General features: G+C 43.6%; 1 protein-coding gene across 4 annotated transcripts in view; it reads right to left on the bottom strand.

The window, feature by feature from the left end:
• CSNK1A1 (casein kinase 1 alpha 1) overlaps window positions 1–19,071 on the bottom strand; it is a 1,314,414-nt gene that overhangs the window by 755,461 nt on the left and 539,882 nt on the right. The window contains exon 5 of one of the 4 annotated variants that reach the window (XM_044067739.1): window positions 14,599–14,682. The exons of the other annotated variants lie outside the window; for them this stretch is intronic. Within the exon in view, the coding sequence (XP_043923674.1) occupies window positions 14,599–14,682 (84 nt within the window). The remainder of the gene's footprint in view (window positions 1–14,598; window positions 14,683–19,071) is intronic. 4 annotated transcript variants of the gene reach the window in all.

Here is a 19,071-nt window from a genome sequence, read left to right as displayed (position 1 = left end):
ACATCCAAAATGGCTGCCTGCTTGGTCTCTGCGGATGTGCTTAAGCACGGATCCAAGGTGGCCTAGACATCAGGCTCAGCCTGTGGATCTGAACTGTGAACCAGTTGTCTCTCTGGGCTCGCCACCACCTCAATAGAGATGTCAGTATCCAGAGGTGCAGTAGAAGGTTCAGGCCTTTGCATTTTGGCCTTCCACTCCAAACTCTCTCTCGGGCCCGAGGATCCCTCCATAACACTTTTTGCTAGCAGCTTTATAGTGTTGGTTCTCTAGTTAGTCAGCTAAAGAGGATGGTTCATCTCCCAGGCCCCTGCTTACTCTTAGCAAGGGTATCACAACTTGTCTGAGATTTGGGATGCATGGCTAGACTTAAAAAGGTCCTTGTGGTCGTTAGCCTAGTAAACACTTATGAACCTATAATCTACTCCTTAAAGTCTTTGGGGTAAACACCTGACAAACGGTGCAGTTTTTGAGATCGTGACTTGGGCCTAGGCAGAATAGACACTGGAGGTGGCTATCCTTGTGTGGAGCTTGCCATCCACACTGGCCCTTACCCCTCTTGGATGACATGAACCCTAACAACAGACAGTAGCATACAAGTCAAAAACTTCCTCAACTGGGCACTTATCTGAAAATTGAAGAATCACAAACAACTCAAGAGTCAGAGCTTAAGTTGGAATCTGGCGTTCAGATCTGGCGGCAGAGAAGTTCAGTGGATGGTGCGTGCACGTCACTTTTATGGCTGGCGTCCGATCACAGCCAACATGTGATGTACCATGCACGCTACAGTAGTAAAAGGCTTCTGCATACTGGGTGAAGCTGGGTCGCCTACAGCGGGGAGCTCCCTCATGCAACAGATGAGCAGACGGACATCAGTCTGCTTTGATACTCTTATTTCTCTTTCCTTCACAGGAGAAGTGAGGCCAATTACTTTTCCTGAAGGACTGAGATTGTCTAGGTAGCACCTGGGCTGCCTGTAATTTTTTTCTCCTTTGCTTTTGGGATCAGGAAAAAAAAGATTAAAAGAACAGCTGAACTCGGACAAACTTATGCACAAAGAAGGGTTATTTTGCAAAAAGAAACCCTGCACTTACAGAAAATAAGGAAGGATTGACTCCCTATAATAATTTGTAACTTGGATACTTCCCTAGCTGAAATTTAGAGCAAGGAGTAAAACCATCTTTTTCAAGAAAATACAGTTAAGTAACTTAACATAGTTGTTGATGTTAAAGTAGATCAATACTGCAGCAGTAAGTCTTGGGATTTCCTGCCATGCTGAAGTCCTTGGCCTGAATACCAGCATCTTTCTCCATCTTCAGCTGACAAACATCCCTGTCATCAGAATCAGAATATTAATGGTATAACATTTCACTAGTCAGCACCATTTTCAGGTTGTTCTTATGTTCCTTAGGCAGAGCAAGACACTACTGACAACTAGAAACAAATTGCTGCAGGACCACGGGGTGGGGAGGAATAATGTACTGCAGCATTGATCTACTCGAACATCTGTAATTGCACTAAGTTCTTTACACAACTGCACTATGTTCATCGTAGTCAATGTTGCCTCACTAAGCAATGGGGAGGACTACAAAAGCTTTTTCAGTTGGGATGGTTGGAAAGTATATGGGCTGTGGACACCAAGCTCTCTGCAGTGTGGCAGAGGCAAACTAGTTCTGGACATACCACCAAAGCAGTAATATTTGTTGAAGATGTGTACAAAGGACCCGAGTGGATGCTTCCAAATGAAAATGTGTAAGTACATCTGCTTTTAAACATCAATGCCTACAAGTGGAAGTCATCGCCAAATGTACTTCCTTTAGTACCCTGGCCAGATGTCAGTGAAAGACAACCCAATCGGTTAAGAACACTGCAGAGAAAGGGACAGGATTGCAAGGTGGCACTGCCATTATGGAACACAGACTCTACATATCAAGGCCTGAAGTTCAGAGATTCTCCTGGTTGAGGTCACTGCAACTGAAGTGCTGTCTTGCAAGGAACTTCAGATCTACAAAAACAGCTGGTTTAAAAGGATGAAAAGTCAACTTTTCCAACATGAAATCAAGAACCCAAGCTGCAGCCAGTATGGGGAGTTGCTCACAAATTGCTACACTGCTATGGTCTGAATGCTGGTGGGAGAACCACTACAGGTAAGGCAGGCAAAGATGACTTAAAGGTTCATTTTTACTGGAACATGCTAAGCCAGGGAACAGCATGGACACATTTGAAGGACTGCAGGTACAATGACTATTGTTTAAGTAGAGGTCTCTCCTTTGACACCACAGAGTAAACTTCCATTCAGCTAGGTATGACTCTCTGTTGTCTCTCATCCCCTTCATTATATACAGTATGCATATGGAATACAGGTGCTGAAAAGGAAGCAAGGGCATATCCTCCAAGCTGCTACACTCTATGGACAGGACACGGTAGACTAGAAGAACAATGGCATACATTAAGAGGTCTACATGCTGGGACAGTAGAAAAGGTTTCACATTTACCAGAGGACTCTGTGGGAGAACCAGTGCTACCCTGGCCATGAGGGGGCTATTACAATTTTTCAGGCCTCTCCCCCCTTACCTTCACAACTATTCTGGACAGCAAGAAAGAGGGAAACAAGCCATACAGAAACAGACTTGACTAGTTTAGAAAGAAGGCATCCACTTACCAAGCTTTCTTGTAAGTTACCGTGAAGCTTTTTTTTTTTATTTTATGTTGCTCAGAGAAGGAAAATGACTGCCCCTGAATAATCTCACCTGTTCACAGGTGCCCATTTCAGAGGTAAAAATGGGACACATCACTTACCACCAAAACTGCATTTAGCCTCTGGGAGACAAACGGACCATCTATAAGGGACAGCCTAAATATCAGAGAAATTGAGCTCCCCAGAAATACAAAACAAGCCCTTTTTTCTGGCACACTACAATTTTATGTAAGTGAAACATTACAGTTTTAAATGATTGACAACACAAAACAGTATCAAAAACCAGTCAAAAGCACACAATCTTTTCACCATGCAAATTGTGCAGACAGACAGGAAAGACAAAAAATGTCATGACAATGTAAAATAAACACTTAACCCAACAATGAAGTTGCAAGAAACAAGAAAGAACTGAGGAAGAAAGTGAGGTCCACCTAAGTGTGAAGGGCAAAAGAAAGGTCAGTAACAATGCAGACTCCTGTTATTAGGTAAAGCAGATCTCAATGAGAAACTCTGACGAGACATACCAGAACATGCTGTGCAACACAATAACCTGGCCAGTGCATCATTCAAGATATTTCAACTTCAATTAACATTTTGTAAAAGCTGAAGTCTGCTTAATTTCCAAGACTTGCATCTACATGCCAGATACCTACAAGAAATATGCCAGTAAGGCATATAGTTTCAAAAAATATCTGAATTATACCAACATTAATACATGCTTGCAAACAATGCTATTTTCAGTAACTTAAAAGCAGCAAACAAAATGAAAGACAAATGAAATAGGGGTTGAGGTTGGAGTAGTAGACAGTTTCAGACCTGGTTTAATCCTGAGAAAGATGGGTCCTGAGAAGTACTAACAGTCATGCTTCTTTTCCTCTTCCCCACTGGAGATTCTAAACACTGAACAAAACGATAGAGGGTGGCAGTGCATCAAAAAGTATTGCATACATTGCAAAAATGGGCTGGCGCAGACAGGCAACACCGAGGCTTAAGAGAGCAGGGGTAGCCAAATGCCATCCTTCTACAACTACTAGATTAAACTCAAATTAAAGACATGAAAACAAATTGTTACCGCTTTTTAGCAAACTGCCAAGAAGTTCCTCTATCATCAGTTTACACTTAGAGGGTCAGCATGCAGATGATGGGTACCCTTAGAAGGTAATGTTGATGAGACAAGGATGGGTCTCAAAGCGACCTTCCTTCTTGGGCACCAGGAACAACCTGGAATAAAATCCTGTTCCTATTTGTCTTTCTGGGGAACACTGTGATGATCCCCTTGGTTCAACAGTTCTAACAGAAAGTACAGTTGTGTTCCTACCATAAATGCAGATGTTCAAGTGTATTCACTGTTGCAGTCATTACACTGGGTTATCCTGCTGCAGGCTACCCGCAGTCGGCCTGAATTCCAAAGTTCAGGTCCGGGCGCCTGCTGTTAAACAGCCTCCTCCCTGACGTCAGTGCGCCAGGAGATATAAAAGATGCAGCAGACACCATTTTCAGTTTTTCTTTGCCCCAGATGTCAGGTGCCCCCAAAAGGGTAGGCTAAAAATATGTCCATAAAGCATGCATGCACCAAGTAACAAGTTTCCTTCATCTACAAACAACACCACAGAGGTCGTGCCTAGAATAGAGAAGTACAGATAAGGTCCACCAGTGTGATAAGGGGGATGGTGGGTGGTAGTATTTGACTGCAACAGTGAATACACTTAGAACATCTACATTTATGGTAGGTACACAACTGTACTATGTTCATCCTGTTTCACTGTTGCAGTCATTACAATGTTGAATCCCAAAGCTGTTGGGATGCTGGAACTAAAAATAATTAGGAGGCAGTGAGGCCCTGCAGGACTGCAGTGACAAAGCCTGCCCTGGATTTGAGTAGATGGTAAGTGGTAGTGCTTTGTGTAAAAGTGTGCACTGAACTCCAGGTTGCAGCCTCTAAAATGTCTTTTGGTTGGCACACACACCTCTGGGAAGGCTGCTGAAGTGGCTGCTGCTCTGGTTGAATGTGGCCTAATGCCCTTAGGCACTAATTTGCCATGTTGAGAATAGCATAAACGAATGCAGTGACCTATCCACTTGGAAATGGTCTGCTTTGAGATAGCCTTTCCTTGTGATCCTGCAGCATATGCTACCAGTAATTGCTCAGTCTTTCTGAAAGCTTTGGTTCTGTCCAAGTAGATGCAGTTGTCGTGTATGTCCAAAGAATGCAGAAGTTTTCACCCTTATTCTGTGGGTTTTGGATAAAAGGTAGGCAAATGAATAGTTTGGCTGAGGGCCACACTGGACACTACCTTAGAGGCATAAATGTGGGGTTTGTCCAGAGAAACCCTATCTGGACGGAAAATGATAAAAGGTTCTACAGCCATGAGTGCCTGTAGCTCTGAGACTCTTCTTGCAGAGGTTATTGCTAGGAGCAGAGCGGCTTCCATGATAAAAACTTTATATGAGCTGTAGCTGGCTGGCTCAAAAGGAGGCAGAGAGTTTTTCCCAAGACATAATTGAGGGTCCCATGCAGGTATTGGTGATCTCCTTGGAGGTCAGAAGTTTTTGGCTCCTCGAGGTACTGCCTTAATAAAGATGAGAAAAAATAGGTGGCTCTGTATTGTAATGAGCTGGAATGGCAGAGGCATGAATCTTAATTGATGAAAAGGATAGGCCTTTGTCCAGCATCTCAGTTAAGTATTGCAAAATCTGAGGGGTATTTGGAACAAGCATGTTAATTCCTTGTGCCTGGTTCCAAGCACAGAATCTCTTCCATTTTTCTGAATAAGATTTTCTGGTACTGGGCCTCCTGGCCTCTAAGATAACATCCATCACCGCTTTAGAGAGAGGTGTGTTTTGAAAAGCTACATTATCCACCATGCTGCCAGATTTAAGGTCCGAGTTGGCTGTGCAGGATCTGATTGTTTTGTTGCGTCAGTAAGTGAAGAATTTGAGGTAATGTCCATGCTGGACATTGAGTCAAGTTCCTTAGGACTGGGTACCTGTGATGGCGAGGCCAGTCTGTGGCAATCAGTATAATTTTTGGCTTCTCTTGTCTGACCTTTAGCAGTACCTTGGTGAGGAGAGGCAGTGGGGGAAAGGCATATACTGTTAAGTTTTTCCAGCTGAAAGATAGAGCATCCACTTTCCATGCTTGCTTGCGATAAGCCCTTGTTCAGAATCTCTGTAGTTGGCAGTTGTGACGGGAGGCAAATAGATCTATGTCCAGGCATCCCCAATTCTTTATCATCATGTTGAAGACTTGTGGATCCAATTTCCACTCGTGGGGATCCATGAGGTTTCTTCTTAGTTCGTCTACCAGAGTATTTATCCTTCCTGGCAGGAATTGTGCTTGCAGATGTACCTGGTAAGTCAATGCTGTGTCCCACAAAGTCATGGCTAGTCCGCAGCGAGTAGGAATGTGTGCCTCCCTGCTTGTTTATGTACCACATGACTGTAGTATTGTCCGTCCTCATCAGTAGTTGCCCTGGATGAAGTAGGTCTTTGAAGGCTGTCAGGGCATTTTGAACAGCTAGCATCTATTTTTGATTGATATGTAGATACATCTGGATTGCGGACCATGAGCCCTGAATGCATCTTCCTGCCATGTGGGCCCCACAGGCATAATCCGATGCATCTGTTGTCAATGTCTGCCTGGCTGGGGCATGGTGAATGGCTGCCCTTGTTGTGGTGACAGGCCTTTTGCCCACCATTGAAACTCCTGTTGCAGGCAGGAATGAGGTAATTATTGTTTCAGGCTGTGGAATGAGTGTAATTATTGTTTCCAGGCTGTGGCAATGTTGAGTCCAAACACTTTTTAGATACCATTGTAGCTTCCTCATATGCAGTCTTGTATATGAAATTAGCAGAATGCAGGATGCCATGAAGCCCAAAGCCTGCAGAATTTTTCTTGCAGTCAACTGGGTGTTTGTTGCCAACTTTTTGAAATAAGTAGCCTGTTGCCTTTGTCTGGCGTGAGATAAGCCATCTGGGCAGTTGTATTTAAGCTTGCACCCAGGAATATTATCTCTTGAGAGGGTACAAGTTTTGATTTCTTTTCGCTTTACTGTGTACCCTAGGCATGTTAATAATCTTTTACAAACGCCAGATGCTATAGTAGTATGTCTTTGTTCTCTGCTTGAATAAGGCAGTCGTCAAGTAAGGATATATTTGTATTCCTCTGTCTGCAAAATGCAATTACTGGTGCCAAGCATTTTGTGAAGACCCTGGCTCAGTAGATAAGCCAAAGGGCAGTGCAGAGAATTGGTAGTGCACATCGAGCCAGCTATGAATCTGATGTATCTTCTGCATGATTGTCTGATTGGAACATGCAGGTATGCCTCTTTCAGGTCTAAAGTTACAAGCCAAGCCTTCTTGCCCAGCATGGCAGAAGCTGCTGCAGAGTCAACATTTTGAATTTTGGAATATCCAGGTATGTGTTTAGAACAGATAGGTCCAGTATTGGCCTCCAAGCTTTGTCCTTTCTGGGCACCAAGAAAGTCTTGAGTAAAATCCTTGTCCCTGCTCTTGCTGTGGTACTTGCTGAATGGCCCTCATGTCCATGAGGGATGAAGCTTGTTTTTGTGCCTCTGCCCATTGATTTTTTGGCAGGTCTGGCATACCGTTTGCCACTGGGCAGGGTGTGAAAGTGGAACCTGTAACCTTGTAACACTATGTTCAAGACCCATTTGTCCTGGGTGATTAGGTGCCAGTTTTGAGAAAAAAGTGCTAGTTTTCCCCCCTAAAGGAGTTGCCAGAAAATAAGTGCTTGGTGCTGGCAGGGGGAAGTCATTGGGACTGCTTTCTGTATGGCTGTGATTTGTCTTCTCCACTTTGGAGGAAGAAGCACCCCATTGTTTAGACCTGTATGAGCCTTGGGGCTGGGATCTGCCTCTAGGGCATCTGTATCTACCTCTTTGTGGCTGTCTGTCACTGGAAAGGACCAATTCTTTGTAGGCTAGTGTCTGCTAAATCTTGGAGGCTGTACCAAAAAGAAATCCTTGACTGTTTGCATAGATTTGGCTTTGTCCTCCATTTTCTTCAACAACTCTTCTGCTTTAACACCAAACAAGGTATCATGCTGTAATGGAGCATCTAATAATTTTGCTTTAACATGATCATGCAGATTTTGTTCCTTTAACCAAGCATGCCTCCTAATAGAACCCGTAACAGCGGCTCTGCAGGAGGCCTCTAAAGAATTAAAACCACATTGTAAAGTATGCTTTCCAACTTGTTCAGCTGCATGCATTTCTTTATTTTCTGCACATTCAGAATTAGTCAACATTTTCTGTTTAAGCAGTGACAATGTATTGCAGATATTTAAGCATGCGAAGCTGACAATTTAAAATCCTTACAGCCAAGGTAGCAGAAGTGTAAATCTTTTTTCCCCATCTGTCCAGTGCCCTGGAATCTCGGTCAGAGGGGGTAGGGTTTTTTGCAGTGGAAGCCTTGACCCCCCTTGGGAACCTGAAAGATGGTTTCTGGGTCAGCAGCAGGGTTTTTAAAAATAAATTTGTGGGAGTCTGGAACCCTGTAGTATCTGTCTGGCTTAACAGGAGCTGTTAGTAAGGAGTCAGGAGTCAGACTGGACTCTGAAAATACATCTACAATGTCCAGCACAGGTGGAATAGCCAGAGGCCTGTGCTGAGGCAGTAAAAGAAAGCCTCTGAGCCTTTTCTTAGATTCTGAATAATCTTGGCTCTCCAAGTGGAAATGCTCCCTAGTGGTATGCAGTGTTTCCCGAAAAGAATAATCCTCAGGAGGAGAAGCTGAGGGGATAGATTCTTCAGCATCAGAATCCTCATAAGGAGGAAGATAGTATTCCTGATCAGAAGTTTAATCAGATGAAATGGAAACCTGATCTGAAGATTCATATTCTACCTCTTGCCTATGCCTCTTGTCAGGAGGGGGATGAGAACCCCTGATCAAAGTAATTAGGTCTTCGGCCATTTTGAGCATCTGTTTTTTAGGCATGGAAGCCTGTCCATGGAGCTGTTGTACTTGTTTCTTTGTCTTTAAAGCTGCTTTAGTCTTTGCCTTTGAAGCTGAAGTAGTTTTAACATACAATTGCGTAGGCCTGAAAACGCCCTCAGAAGCCGATGCCTGCTCAGCGGCTCCGGACCCATCTGAGGGAATGGTTTCCGAAGGTTCAATACCTTGAGTTTCTGTAGGCGTGGTTGACTCCATGTGGGAGTCGGTATCAGCCTGCAGCTCTAAAGTAGCGGTCGTCAGGGGCTGCGAAAGCGCCTCATTGAGAACCGGCGACTGGCCTAGAAGAAGCCTCATCGGTTTTGGACCGCTGATGCCGGTCCTTCTCTTTTTCTTTGTGTTTTTTGTAAACTCCGGTAGTCGGCTATTCAGACGGCATTATATAATTAAATCTTCTGCCAAAGTAATGAAATGCAAAATCGCACCCGGCGCTTAATAATGCGTTGGTTAAATCTAGCACAAAACCGACAACTAGCAACGTCGTGGTCAGGGCCTAAGCAAGGAATACAGTAAGAATGAAAATCCTTATGAGGTATTTGCTTCCCACAAGAAATACAATTAACTTTTCTGACATTGTCTGGAGCAAGAAAAAAGTTTCTAGCGGGTACTTCGCTTTTAATGAAGACTTCGGATCTGAAATTGAACTTGAAAATCTTAGGAGAAGGCTGACCGCACTGCGAACTGCTTTTGCTTCGACACCGTCGCGGAAAGAAAGACTGAAAATGGCGTCGGCTGCATCTTTTATACCTGGCGACTGACGTCAGGGAGGGCGACAGCAACAGGCGCCCGGACCTAGACTTTGGAATTCAGGCAGACTCATGGTAGCCTGCCAGCAGGATAACTTAATTGTAACGACTGCAACAGTGAAACACAATGAACATCCTCTGGGACAAAAGGCAGTCGCCCACGGGAGGTTGATGGATGCCCTGAAGGAGGGTTTTTGGTCCCATACCATAAAGTACCCTTTTTGAACAATGGAGAGGACTCAGGAGTCTTGGGTTATGCTTTTTCAGCTTGGTAGGGACAGGGGAAGGTGACAGGAAAGCGAGATGTGGGTGAGAGGAGGGAAATCGTCAAAGAGAGGACGGTTAGGAAAGGGACAGCTTAGGTGGCAGAGTTGCTAAAGGGCTCTAGGCTGTTGTGGTCTCCTGTCACTTTTGTTCTGGGTTGTGGGAGACGTGAATGCCTATGCACAAACACAGGTTTTGCAGGGTAGTTTCTTTGGAACTTGGGTACTGGAGAAACGAAAATGTGTTTCAATTCTTGCAATTCCTTACCTTTTTCCTACAATGATTTGAAAGTTAGCAGCTGGAGGGCCAAACAAAGCAAAGTTGTCTAGAGGAGCATCCATCCTTTATATCCTCAGGTAAGGGCTGGAGCCTTAGCCAAGAGAATTTTCTTAACTCTGAACCAGATGCAGCTGCTCTGGGGAAGGCTTCTGCAGCATCACAGCTGCATTTTTTTGCAGTGTCGTGCTACTTGGGAATATGCACCAAGCAAGGAAGTAGCCAAGGTTTTTTTCTGAAATCAAGTGGCAAGTCTGCAACTACTTGTGAAAGTTGGGACATAAGCTCTAGAGCAAATCTGGTCATGTGTGTTGGGTAATTTATGACCCTAAAACGCTAGAAGACTGGCAGAAGTGTACAGCTTTTGCCTAGTCTATCCAGGGTTCTGCTATCCTTATCTGATGGCAGGAGGGTGGTTCAGGGAAGCAATCTTTATTTGTGAGAAGCCACTGAAATAACAGAAGGGTCCGCAGAACGGCATCTGAAGAGGAACTTGCAGTCCTCTGGGACCTTATAGAAGTGGTCTAGCTTCCTAAGGGCAGGTGACTGGGAATCTGGTGTCTGTGAAGCTGATGCAAAAGCAACTTGCCAGGCAGACAAGACAGGAGGAACAGCAGATGGGATAGGCAATTCCAGCTGTAGTAGCTTAGTATCTTTTTCTACTTCAGATACTTGGGTGCTATCCCATTTAAAATGGTCTCATTTTAGCTAGTCTCTCTCCAAAGGAAAGGTCTTCCATAGTGAATCTGTTCCATTGAATTCCTCTTCTGGAGAGGCATAAACCAAGGAGGAAGGGATCTGTGAGGAGTATTCCAGGGATTCCTGCCCTGAGGATGCCTCTTCCTCTGAAGAATCCTCTGCCCTAGTCTTAAGTGGGGAGGCCATACTGGCAGAGGCCTAAGGGACATAAGGGCACTGAAAAGGCACAGAGTGAATTGCTGCCAGTTGCTAGCAGTTTCTTTGCTGGAGATACATTTCTTCTGTTTCTTTTTCCCCCTGCAAATCTGCCCTATGTTGAGTAGGAGGCCACGACATAGGCCTACATTCTATCAAATCGGAATCCATCTCTTCCCTTACAAGCATCTGGGGAATCTCCTTATGGCCTTCCATTATCATGAGCTGTAGTTCCCCTTGGACATCCAAAATGGCTGCCTGCTTGGTCTCTGGATGTGCTTAAGCACGGATCCAAGGTGGCCTAGACATCAGGCTCAGCCTGTGGATCTGAACTGTGAACCAGTTGTCTCTCTGGGCTCGCCACCACCTCAATAGAGATGTCAGTATCCAGAGGTGCAGTAGAAGGTTCAGGCCTTTGCATTTTGGCCTTCCACTCCAAACTCTCTCGGGCGAGGATCCCTCCATAACACTTTTTGCTAGCAGCTTTATAGTGTTGGTTCTCTAGTTAGTCAGCTAAAGAGGATGGTTCATCTCCAGGCCCTGCTTACTCTTAGCAAGGGTATCACAACTTGTCTGAGATTTGGGATGCATGGCTAGACTTAAAAGGTCCTTGTGGTCGTTAGCCTAGTAAACACTTATGAACCTATAATCTACTCCTTAAAGTCTTTGGGGTAAACACCTGACAAACGGTGCAGTTTTTGAGATCGTGTGACTTGGGCCTAGGCAGAATAGACACTGGAGGTGGCTATCCTTGTGTGGAGCTTGCCATCCACACTGGCCCTTACCCCTCTTGGATGACATGAACCCTAACAACAGACAGTAGCATACAAGTCAAAAACTTCCTCAACTGGGCACTTATCTGAAAATTGAAGAATCACAAACAACTCAAGAGTCAGAGCTTAAGTTGGAATCTGGCGTTCAGATCTGGCGGCAGAGAAGTTCAGTGGATGGTGCGTGCACGTCACTTTTATGGCTGGCGTCCGATCACAGCCAACATGTGATGTACCATGCACGCTACAGTAGTAAAAGGCTTCTGCATACTGGGTGAAGCTGGGTCGCCTACAGCGGGGAGCTCCCTCATGCAACAGATGAGCAGACGGACATCAGTCTGCTTTGATACTCTTATTTCTCTTTCCTTCACAGGAGAAGTGAGGCCAATTACTTTTCCTGAAGGACTGAGATTGTCTAGGTAGCACCTGGGCTGCCTGTAATTTTTTCTCCTTTGCTTTTGGGATCAGGAAAAAAAGATTAAAAGAACAGCTGAACTCGGACAAACTTATGCACAAAGAAGGGTTATTTTGCAAAAGAAACCCTGCACTTACAGAAAATAAGGAAGGATTGACTCCCTATAATAATTTGTAACTTGGATACTTCCCTAGCTGAAATTTAGAGCAAGGAGTAAAACCATCTTTTCAAGAAAATACAGTTAAGTAACTTAACATAGTTGTTGATGTTAAAGTAGATCAATACTGCAGCAGTAAGTCTTGGGATTTCCTGCCATGCTGAAGTCCTTGGCCTGAATACCAGCATCTTTCTCCATCTTCAGCTGACAAACATCCCTGTCATCAGAATCAGAATATTAATGGTATAACATTTCACTAGTCAGCACCATTTTCAGGTTGTTCTTATGTTCCTTAGGCAGAGCAAGACACTACTGACAACTAGAAACAAATTGCTGCAGGACCACGGGGTGGGGAGGAATAATGTACTGCAGCATTGATCTACTCGAACATCTGTAATTGCACTAAGTTCTTTACACAACTGCACTATGTTCATCGTAGTCAATGTTGCCTCACTAAGCAATGGGGAGGACTACAAAAGCTTTTTCAGTTGGGATGGTTGGAAAGTATATGGGCTGTGGACACCAAGCTCTCTGCAGTGTGGCAGAGGCAAACTAGTTCTGGACATACCACCAAAGCAGTAATATTTGTTGAAGATGTGTACAAAGGACCGAGTGGATGCTTCCAAATGAAAATGTGTAAGTACATCTGCTTTTAAACATCAATGCCTACAAGTGGAAGTCATCGCCCAAATGTACTTCCTTTAGTACCCTGGCCAGATGTCAGTGAAAGACAACCCAATCGGTTAAGAACACTGCAGAGAAAGGGACAGGATTGCAAGGTGGCACTGCCATTATGGAACACAGACTCTACATATCAAGGCCTGAAGTTCAGAGATTCTCCTGGTTGAGGTCACTGCAACTGAAGTGCTGTCTTGCAAGGAACTTCAGATCTACAAAAACAGCTGGTTTAAAAGGATGAAAAGTCAACTTTTCCAACATGAAATCAAGAACCCAAGCTGCAGCCAGTATGGGGAGTTGCCCTTTACAAATTGCTACACTGCTATGGTCTGAATGCTGGTGGGGAGAACCACTACAGGTAAGGCAGGCAAAGATGACTTAAAAGGTTCATTTTTACTCGGGAACATGCTAAGCCAGGGAACAGCATGGACACATTTGAAGGACTGCAGGTACAATGACTATTGTTTAAGTAGAGGTCTCTCCTTTGACACCACAGAGTAAACTTCCATTCAGCTAGGTATGACTCTCTGTTGTCTCTCATCCCCTTCATTATATACAGTATGCATATGGAATACAGGTGCTGAAAAGGAAGCAAGGGCATATCCTCCAAGCTGCTACACTCTATGGACAGGACACGGTAGACTAGAAGAACAATGGCATACATTAAGAGGTCTACATGCTGGGACAGTAGAAAAGGTTTCACATTTACCAGAGGACTCTGTGGGAGAACCAGTGCTACCCTGGCCATGAGGGGGCTATTACAATTTTTCAGGCCTCTCCCCCCTTACCTTCACAACTATTCTGGACAGCAAGAAAGAGGGAAACAAGCCATACAGAAACAGACTTGACTAGTTTAGAAAGAAGGCATCCACTTACCAAGCTTTCTTGTAAGTTACAGTGAAGCTTTTTTTTTTTATTTTATGTTGCTCAGAGAAGGAAAATGACTGCCCCTGAATAATCTCACCTGTTCACAGGTGCCCATTTCAGAGGTAAAAATGGGACACATCACTTACCACCAAAACTGCATTTAGCCTCTGGGAGACAAACGGACCATCTATAAGGGACAGCCTAAATATCAGAGAAATTGAGCTCCCCAGAAATACAAAACAAGCCCTTTTTTCTGGCACACTACAATTTTATGTAAGTGAAACATTACAGTTTTAAATGATTGACAACACAAAACAGTATCAAAAACCAGTCAAAAGCACACACAATCTTTTCACCATGCAAATTGTGCAGACAGACAGGAAAGACAAAAAATGTCATGACAATGTAAAATAAACACTTAACCCAACAATGAAGTTGCAAGAAACAAGAAAGAACTGAGGAAGAAAGTGAGGTCCACCTAAGTGTGAAGGGCAAAAGAAAGGTCAGTAACAATGCAGACTCCTGTTATTAGGTAAAGCAGATCTCAATGAGAAACTCTGACGAGACATACCAGAACATGCTGTGCAACACAATAACCTGGCCAGTGCATCATTCAAGATATTTCAACTTCAATTAACATTTTGTAAAAGCTGAAGTCTGCTTAATTTCCAAGACTTGCATCTACATGCCAGATACCTACAAGAAATATGCCAGTAAGGCATATAGTTTCAAAAAATATCTGAATTATACCAACATTAATACATGCTTGCAAACAATGCTATTTTCAGTAACTTAAAAGCAGCAAACAAAATGAAAGACAAATGAAATAGGGGTTGAGGTTGGAGTAGTAGACAGTTTCAGACCTGGTTTAATCCTGAGAAAGATGGGTCCTGAGAAGTACTAACAGTCATGCTTCTTTTCCTCTTCCCCACTGGAGATTCTAAACACTGAACAAAACGATAGAGGGTGGCAGTGCATCAAAAAGTATTGCATACATTGCAAAAATGGGCTGGCGCAGACAGGCAACACCGAGGCTTAAGAGAGCAGGGGTAGCCAAATGCCATCCTTCTACAACTACTAGATTAAACTCAAATTAAAGACATGAAAACAAATTGTTACCGCTTTTTAGCAAACTGCCAAGAAGTTCCTCTATCGAAATGCTTCATACACTTACTTCTGCTTCTAACTTGTTAGAAACAGCTCAATCAGCTAGGTTTAATTTCAGTCAAAATAATACACTGAAGGAATTTAGCACTTCTCCATTTAAGAAAATGAATATTAAAATTCATTGCCTCCCCCTTATTTTCTTACAAAATAATAGGTGCAGTACAGTTTTTTTTTTTATTTAATACTACATAATACGTCAAACACTAATTACAAACATATAAAATCATGAACTGACCATCCCCTATACTCCTGAAAAGAAGCACAAAGAAAGATAGAAGGCACTTAGCCACTGCTAAAATTACATTAAGCAAAATTAATGGAACAAAGACCAGAAGTCTGGAAAAATACTTCACTTGCAGGTGTGCTTTTTGTCAGTTTAAATTTAGTAAACAAACAGGTTAGTGCTGAAATTTTTTTTTCTACTGGAAATGCATTGCATAATGAGAGAGAGAATTAATCAACATAGAATTTTCTCAGACAAATACAGGAAGCATTCTCCATGAACTAACCCAGTACAGTTTAGTTGATGTTACAGCCTGGCATTGCTTAACTTTATATTATGGTTCTCTCACTGGAAAAAAAAAACTCGGGGAGCTGAAGGTGACTGGCTACATGAACATACACTCAAAAAGATGACTTCTATCCACACCTTCCCTATCACCAGTGGAGTCCCCTTCTGTCCCGGGGCCACCTTTTTTTTGTCATTTTTTTCTTAGTTACCAAATCTTCAGTACAGTGTATGGATTGCTAAATACACTGCCAACGTCAGAGCTTTACTCAACACAGTGCACACCACCTCCCTATTGACAGCATTTAACATTGCAAAGAACTCACACAGAACAAAAAACTTGACTTTCAATGTCAAAAAATGTAGCACTCTGGCATCTAGCAACACCCAACTTCATCTTTACAAATTCCAGATGAGTAACTGAAAGTTGCCAAAATAGTGAAAGACCCTAGTACTTGCAGAACACCACCCACAAACCACATGCAGCTGCCAACCTGATCTTCTACAGGGGTGGGAGAGAGCTGTTCCACTTCAAACAGCTCTTGTCACACAAGATCACAATGCTGTAGTCTGTTCTGTAACCTACTGAAAGAGCCATCTGACACAAATAAAAAGGTACAAAGATTCTTCACAAATAAGTGAAAGCTTCAAAGGCTTGTCTTAAACCAAAAAGATTACAGTAGATCTCTCTGTATATCATGCACATCTCACAGGAGACCTATGCTTAACACAGCATTAAAAGGTCCTTACAATTTTAAATCTTTTGCTTGCATACATATTCTGGTGTACTAACATAAGAGGACACAAAGTACAGTTGTGTACACCTACCATAAATGTAGATGTTAGAGTGTCTTCACTGTTGCAGTCATGACTGTAGGGTTCTCCCCTGCCGGCAGGCAGCCCTCTGTTGGCCAGAATCCCAAAGTCTGGGTCCGGTGTCGGCTGTTCATCCATGCTCCCTGACGTCAGAGCGCCAGGAGTACAAAGCTGACAGCCGACGCCATCTTCTCCAGTTTTTCTTGCCCCAGATGTCACGAGTCCCAGAATGAAAAAGGTCCCATAATCTTTGCAAATACACCTCAGAAGAATGGTGAAAAAAGGAAATACACAAAAGTAAAAATAAGAGGGGACAGGAGGGAGGGAAACCCAGACTGCAACAGTGAAGACACTCTAACATCTAACATTTATGGTAGGTGCACACAACTGTACTATGTTCATTGTGTTTCACTATTGCAGTCATGACTGTAGGGTAGAATCCCAAAGCTGAAAGAAAGGGAGGTGGTCATAAAGAGGAAGGGGCGGCTAAAAGGCCCTGCAAGACTGCAGAGGCAAAGCCTGCCCTAGACTTAGAGTAGAGAGGTAGATTGTAGTGCTTAGAAAAAGTATGACTGAACTCCAAGTTGCAGCTTCCAAAATGTCCTTGGTAGGAACTCCCCTGAGGAAGGCCGCAGAAGTGGCAGCAGCTCTGGTGGAATGAGTCCATACTCCTGGGATTTGCTTTCCATGGTGAGAATAACAAAATCCGATTCCATGAGCAATCCATTTAGAAATGGTCTGTTTTGAAATGGCTTTACCTTGGGAACTTGAAGCATAAGAAAAACAATTGTTCTGATTTTTTGATGTCCTTGGTTCTGTCCAGGTAAAAACGTAGTCGTCTGTGTACATCCAAGGAATGTAAGATCCTTTCCCCTTTATTTTGAGGAGTGGGGAAAATGGTTGGCAAGTGGATAGTTTGATTTAAGCCACTTTGGAAACCACCTTAGGCATGAAGGTAGGATTAGCCCTCAAAGATACCCTGTCTTGATGAAAAATAATATAAGGTTCCACAGCCATAAGAGCTTGTAACTCTGAAACTCTCCTGGCAGAGGTTAAGGCTAACAGGATAGCTGTCTTCCAAGATAAAAAACTTGAGGTCAGAAGAGGCAGCAGACTCAAAAGGAGGCAAGGTTAGTTTTTCCAAAACATAGTTGAGATCCCAAGCAGGAATGGGAGGAGATTCTAGGAGGTCTTAAGTTCTTAGCTCCTCTGAGAAACTGTCTCATGAGCTGGTGGGAAAAGATGGGAGGGTCTGTATTATAATGAGCAGAAATAGCAGAGGCATGAATCTTAATGTAAGAGAAAGAGAGACCCTTATGTAAGAGATCTGTCAAGTAAAGTAAAATTAAAGTAATGTTAGGAAGAGGAGGATCAGAATCCCGAGCCTGCATCCAGGAACAAAATCTTTTCCATTTTCCTGCATAAGCCTTTCTAGTGCTAGGACGTCTGGCTTCTAAAATGACATCCATAACCTGCTTGGGCAGTAAAGAAGAAATCAAAGGCCCCGGATTAACCAGGCTGCCAGGCTGAGAGTTCTGACATGAGAGTGTAGAACCTGACCCTGATGATGGGACAGAAGGTTCGGAGACTGAGGTAAAACCCAAGGGGGCTCCAGGCATAGGTTTTTTTTAGAGTTGGATACCAAAACTGCCGAGGCCAATTTGGAGCCAGCAAGATTATCATCTTGGGCTTGTCCTGTTTTATCTTCAATAAAACCCATGGAAGAAGAGGAAGAGGCGGAAAGGCATATCCCGAGAGGTTCCTCCAACTGACTGACACGGCGTCCACTTTCCAAGCTTCTCTGTGGAAAGTCCTGATGCAAAAATTCTGTAGTTGATGATTGAGATGGGATGCAAAGAGGTCTATGTGAGGACATCCCCAGACTGCTGTTATCATCCTGAATATTTTGGTGTCCAGCATCCACTCGTGTGGATCCGAAAGGTTTCTGCTCAGACTGTCTGCCAGGAAGTTTTGTTTCCCTGGTAGAAACTGAGCTTGAAGATCCAGATTGCAAGCTAGAGCTGTGTTCCATAGATCCATGTCTAGTCTGCAAAGGGGGGAGGAATGAGATCCCCCTTGCTTGTTTATGTACCACATAACTGTGGTGTTGTCTGTCCGTATTAGCAGTTGTCCTGGTTGTAAAAGATTCCTGAAGGCCAATAGAGCTTTCTGAACGGCTAACATTTCCTTTAAATTGATATGCAGATGCTTCTGATCCTTTGTCCAAAGGCCCTGCAAACAACTGCCCTGAAAATGGGCTCCCCAAGCATAATCCGAGGCGTCTGTGGTTAGAATCTGAGTGGCAGGAGGCAGACGGAAGGGTTTCCCTTTGTTTAGAGCACATGCCCTGGACCACCAAAGAAATTCCTTTTGAAGGCAAGGAAGGACGGAGATCAGTATGTCTAAACTGTGGCAATGCGGAGACCATACACTTTTTAGGTACCATTGTATTTTCCTCATGTGTAGTCTTGCATATGGTATGAGAAGGATGCAGGAGGCCATGTAACCCAAAGCCGGCAGGAATTTCCTTGCAGATAGTTGAGTTAGAGTTGCCAATGTTCTGAAAGTTGAAGCCAGCTGTAATTGTTTTTCGGATGTCAGAAATGCCATCTGGGTTGTGGTGTTTAGAAGTGCACCCAGAAAAGTTATCTGTTGTGATGGTGTCAAATTTGACTTTTTTATGTTTACAGAGAATCCCAGGAACTTGAGGAGGTTCTGTACAAATTCTAGATGCTGGAGTAAGACATCCTTGCTGTCTGCCTGAATTAGACAATCGTCCAGATAAGGGTAAATTTGAATTCCCTTGAGTCTGCAGTAAGCTACTACTGGAGCCAGGCATTTGGTG

The sequence above is a fragment of the Protopterus annectens genome, chromosome 3.part1, assembly GCF_019279795.1.
Source record: "Protopterus annectens isolate FY-2018-M chromosome 3.part1, PAN1.0, whole genome shotgun sequence".
NCBI classification, from domain to species: domain Eukaryota; kingdom Metazoa; phylum Chordata; order Ceratodontiformes; family Protopteridae; genus Protopterus; species Protopterus annectens.
Note: the sequence above shows the minus strand (reverse complement) of the source record. Positions and strands in the feature narration are given on the sequence as shown.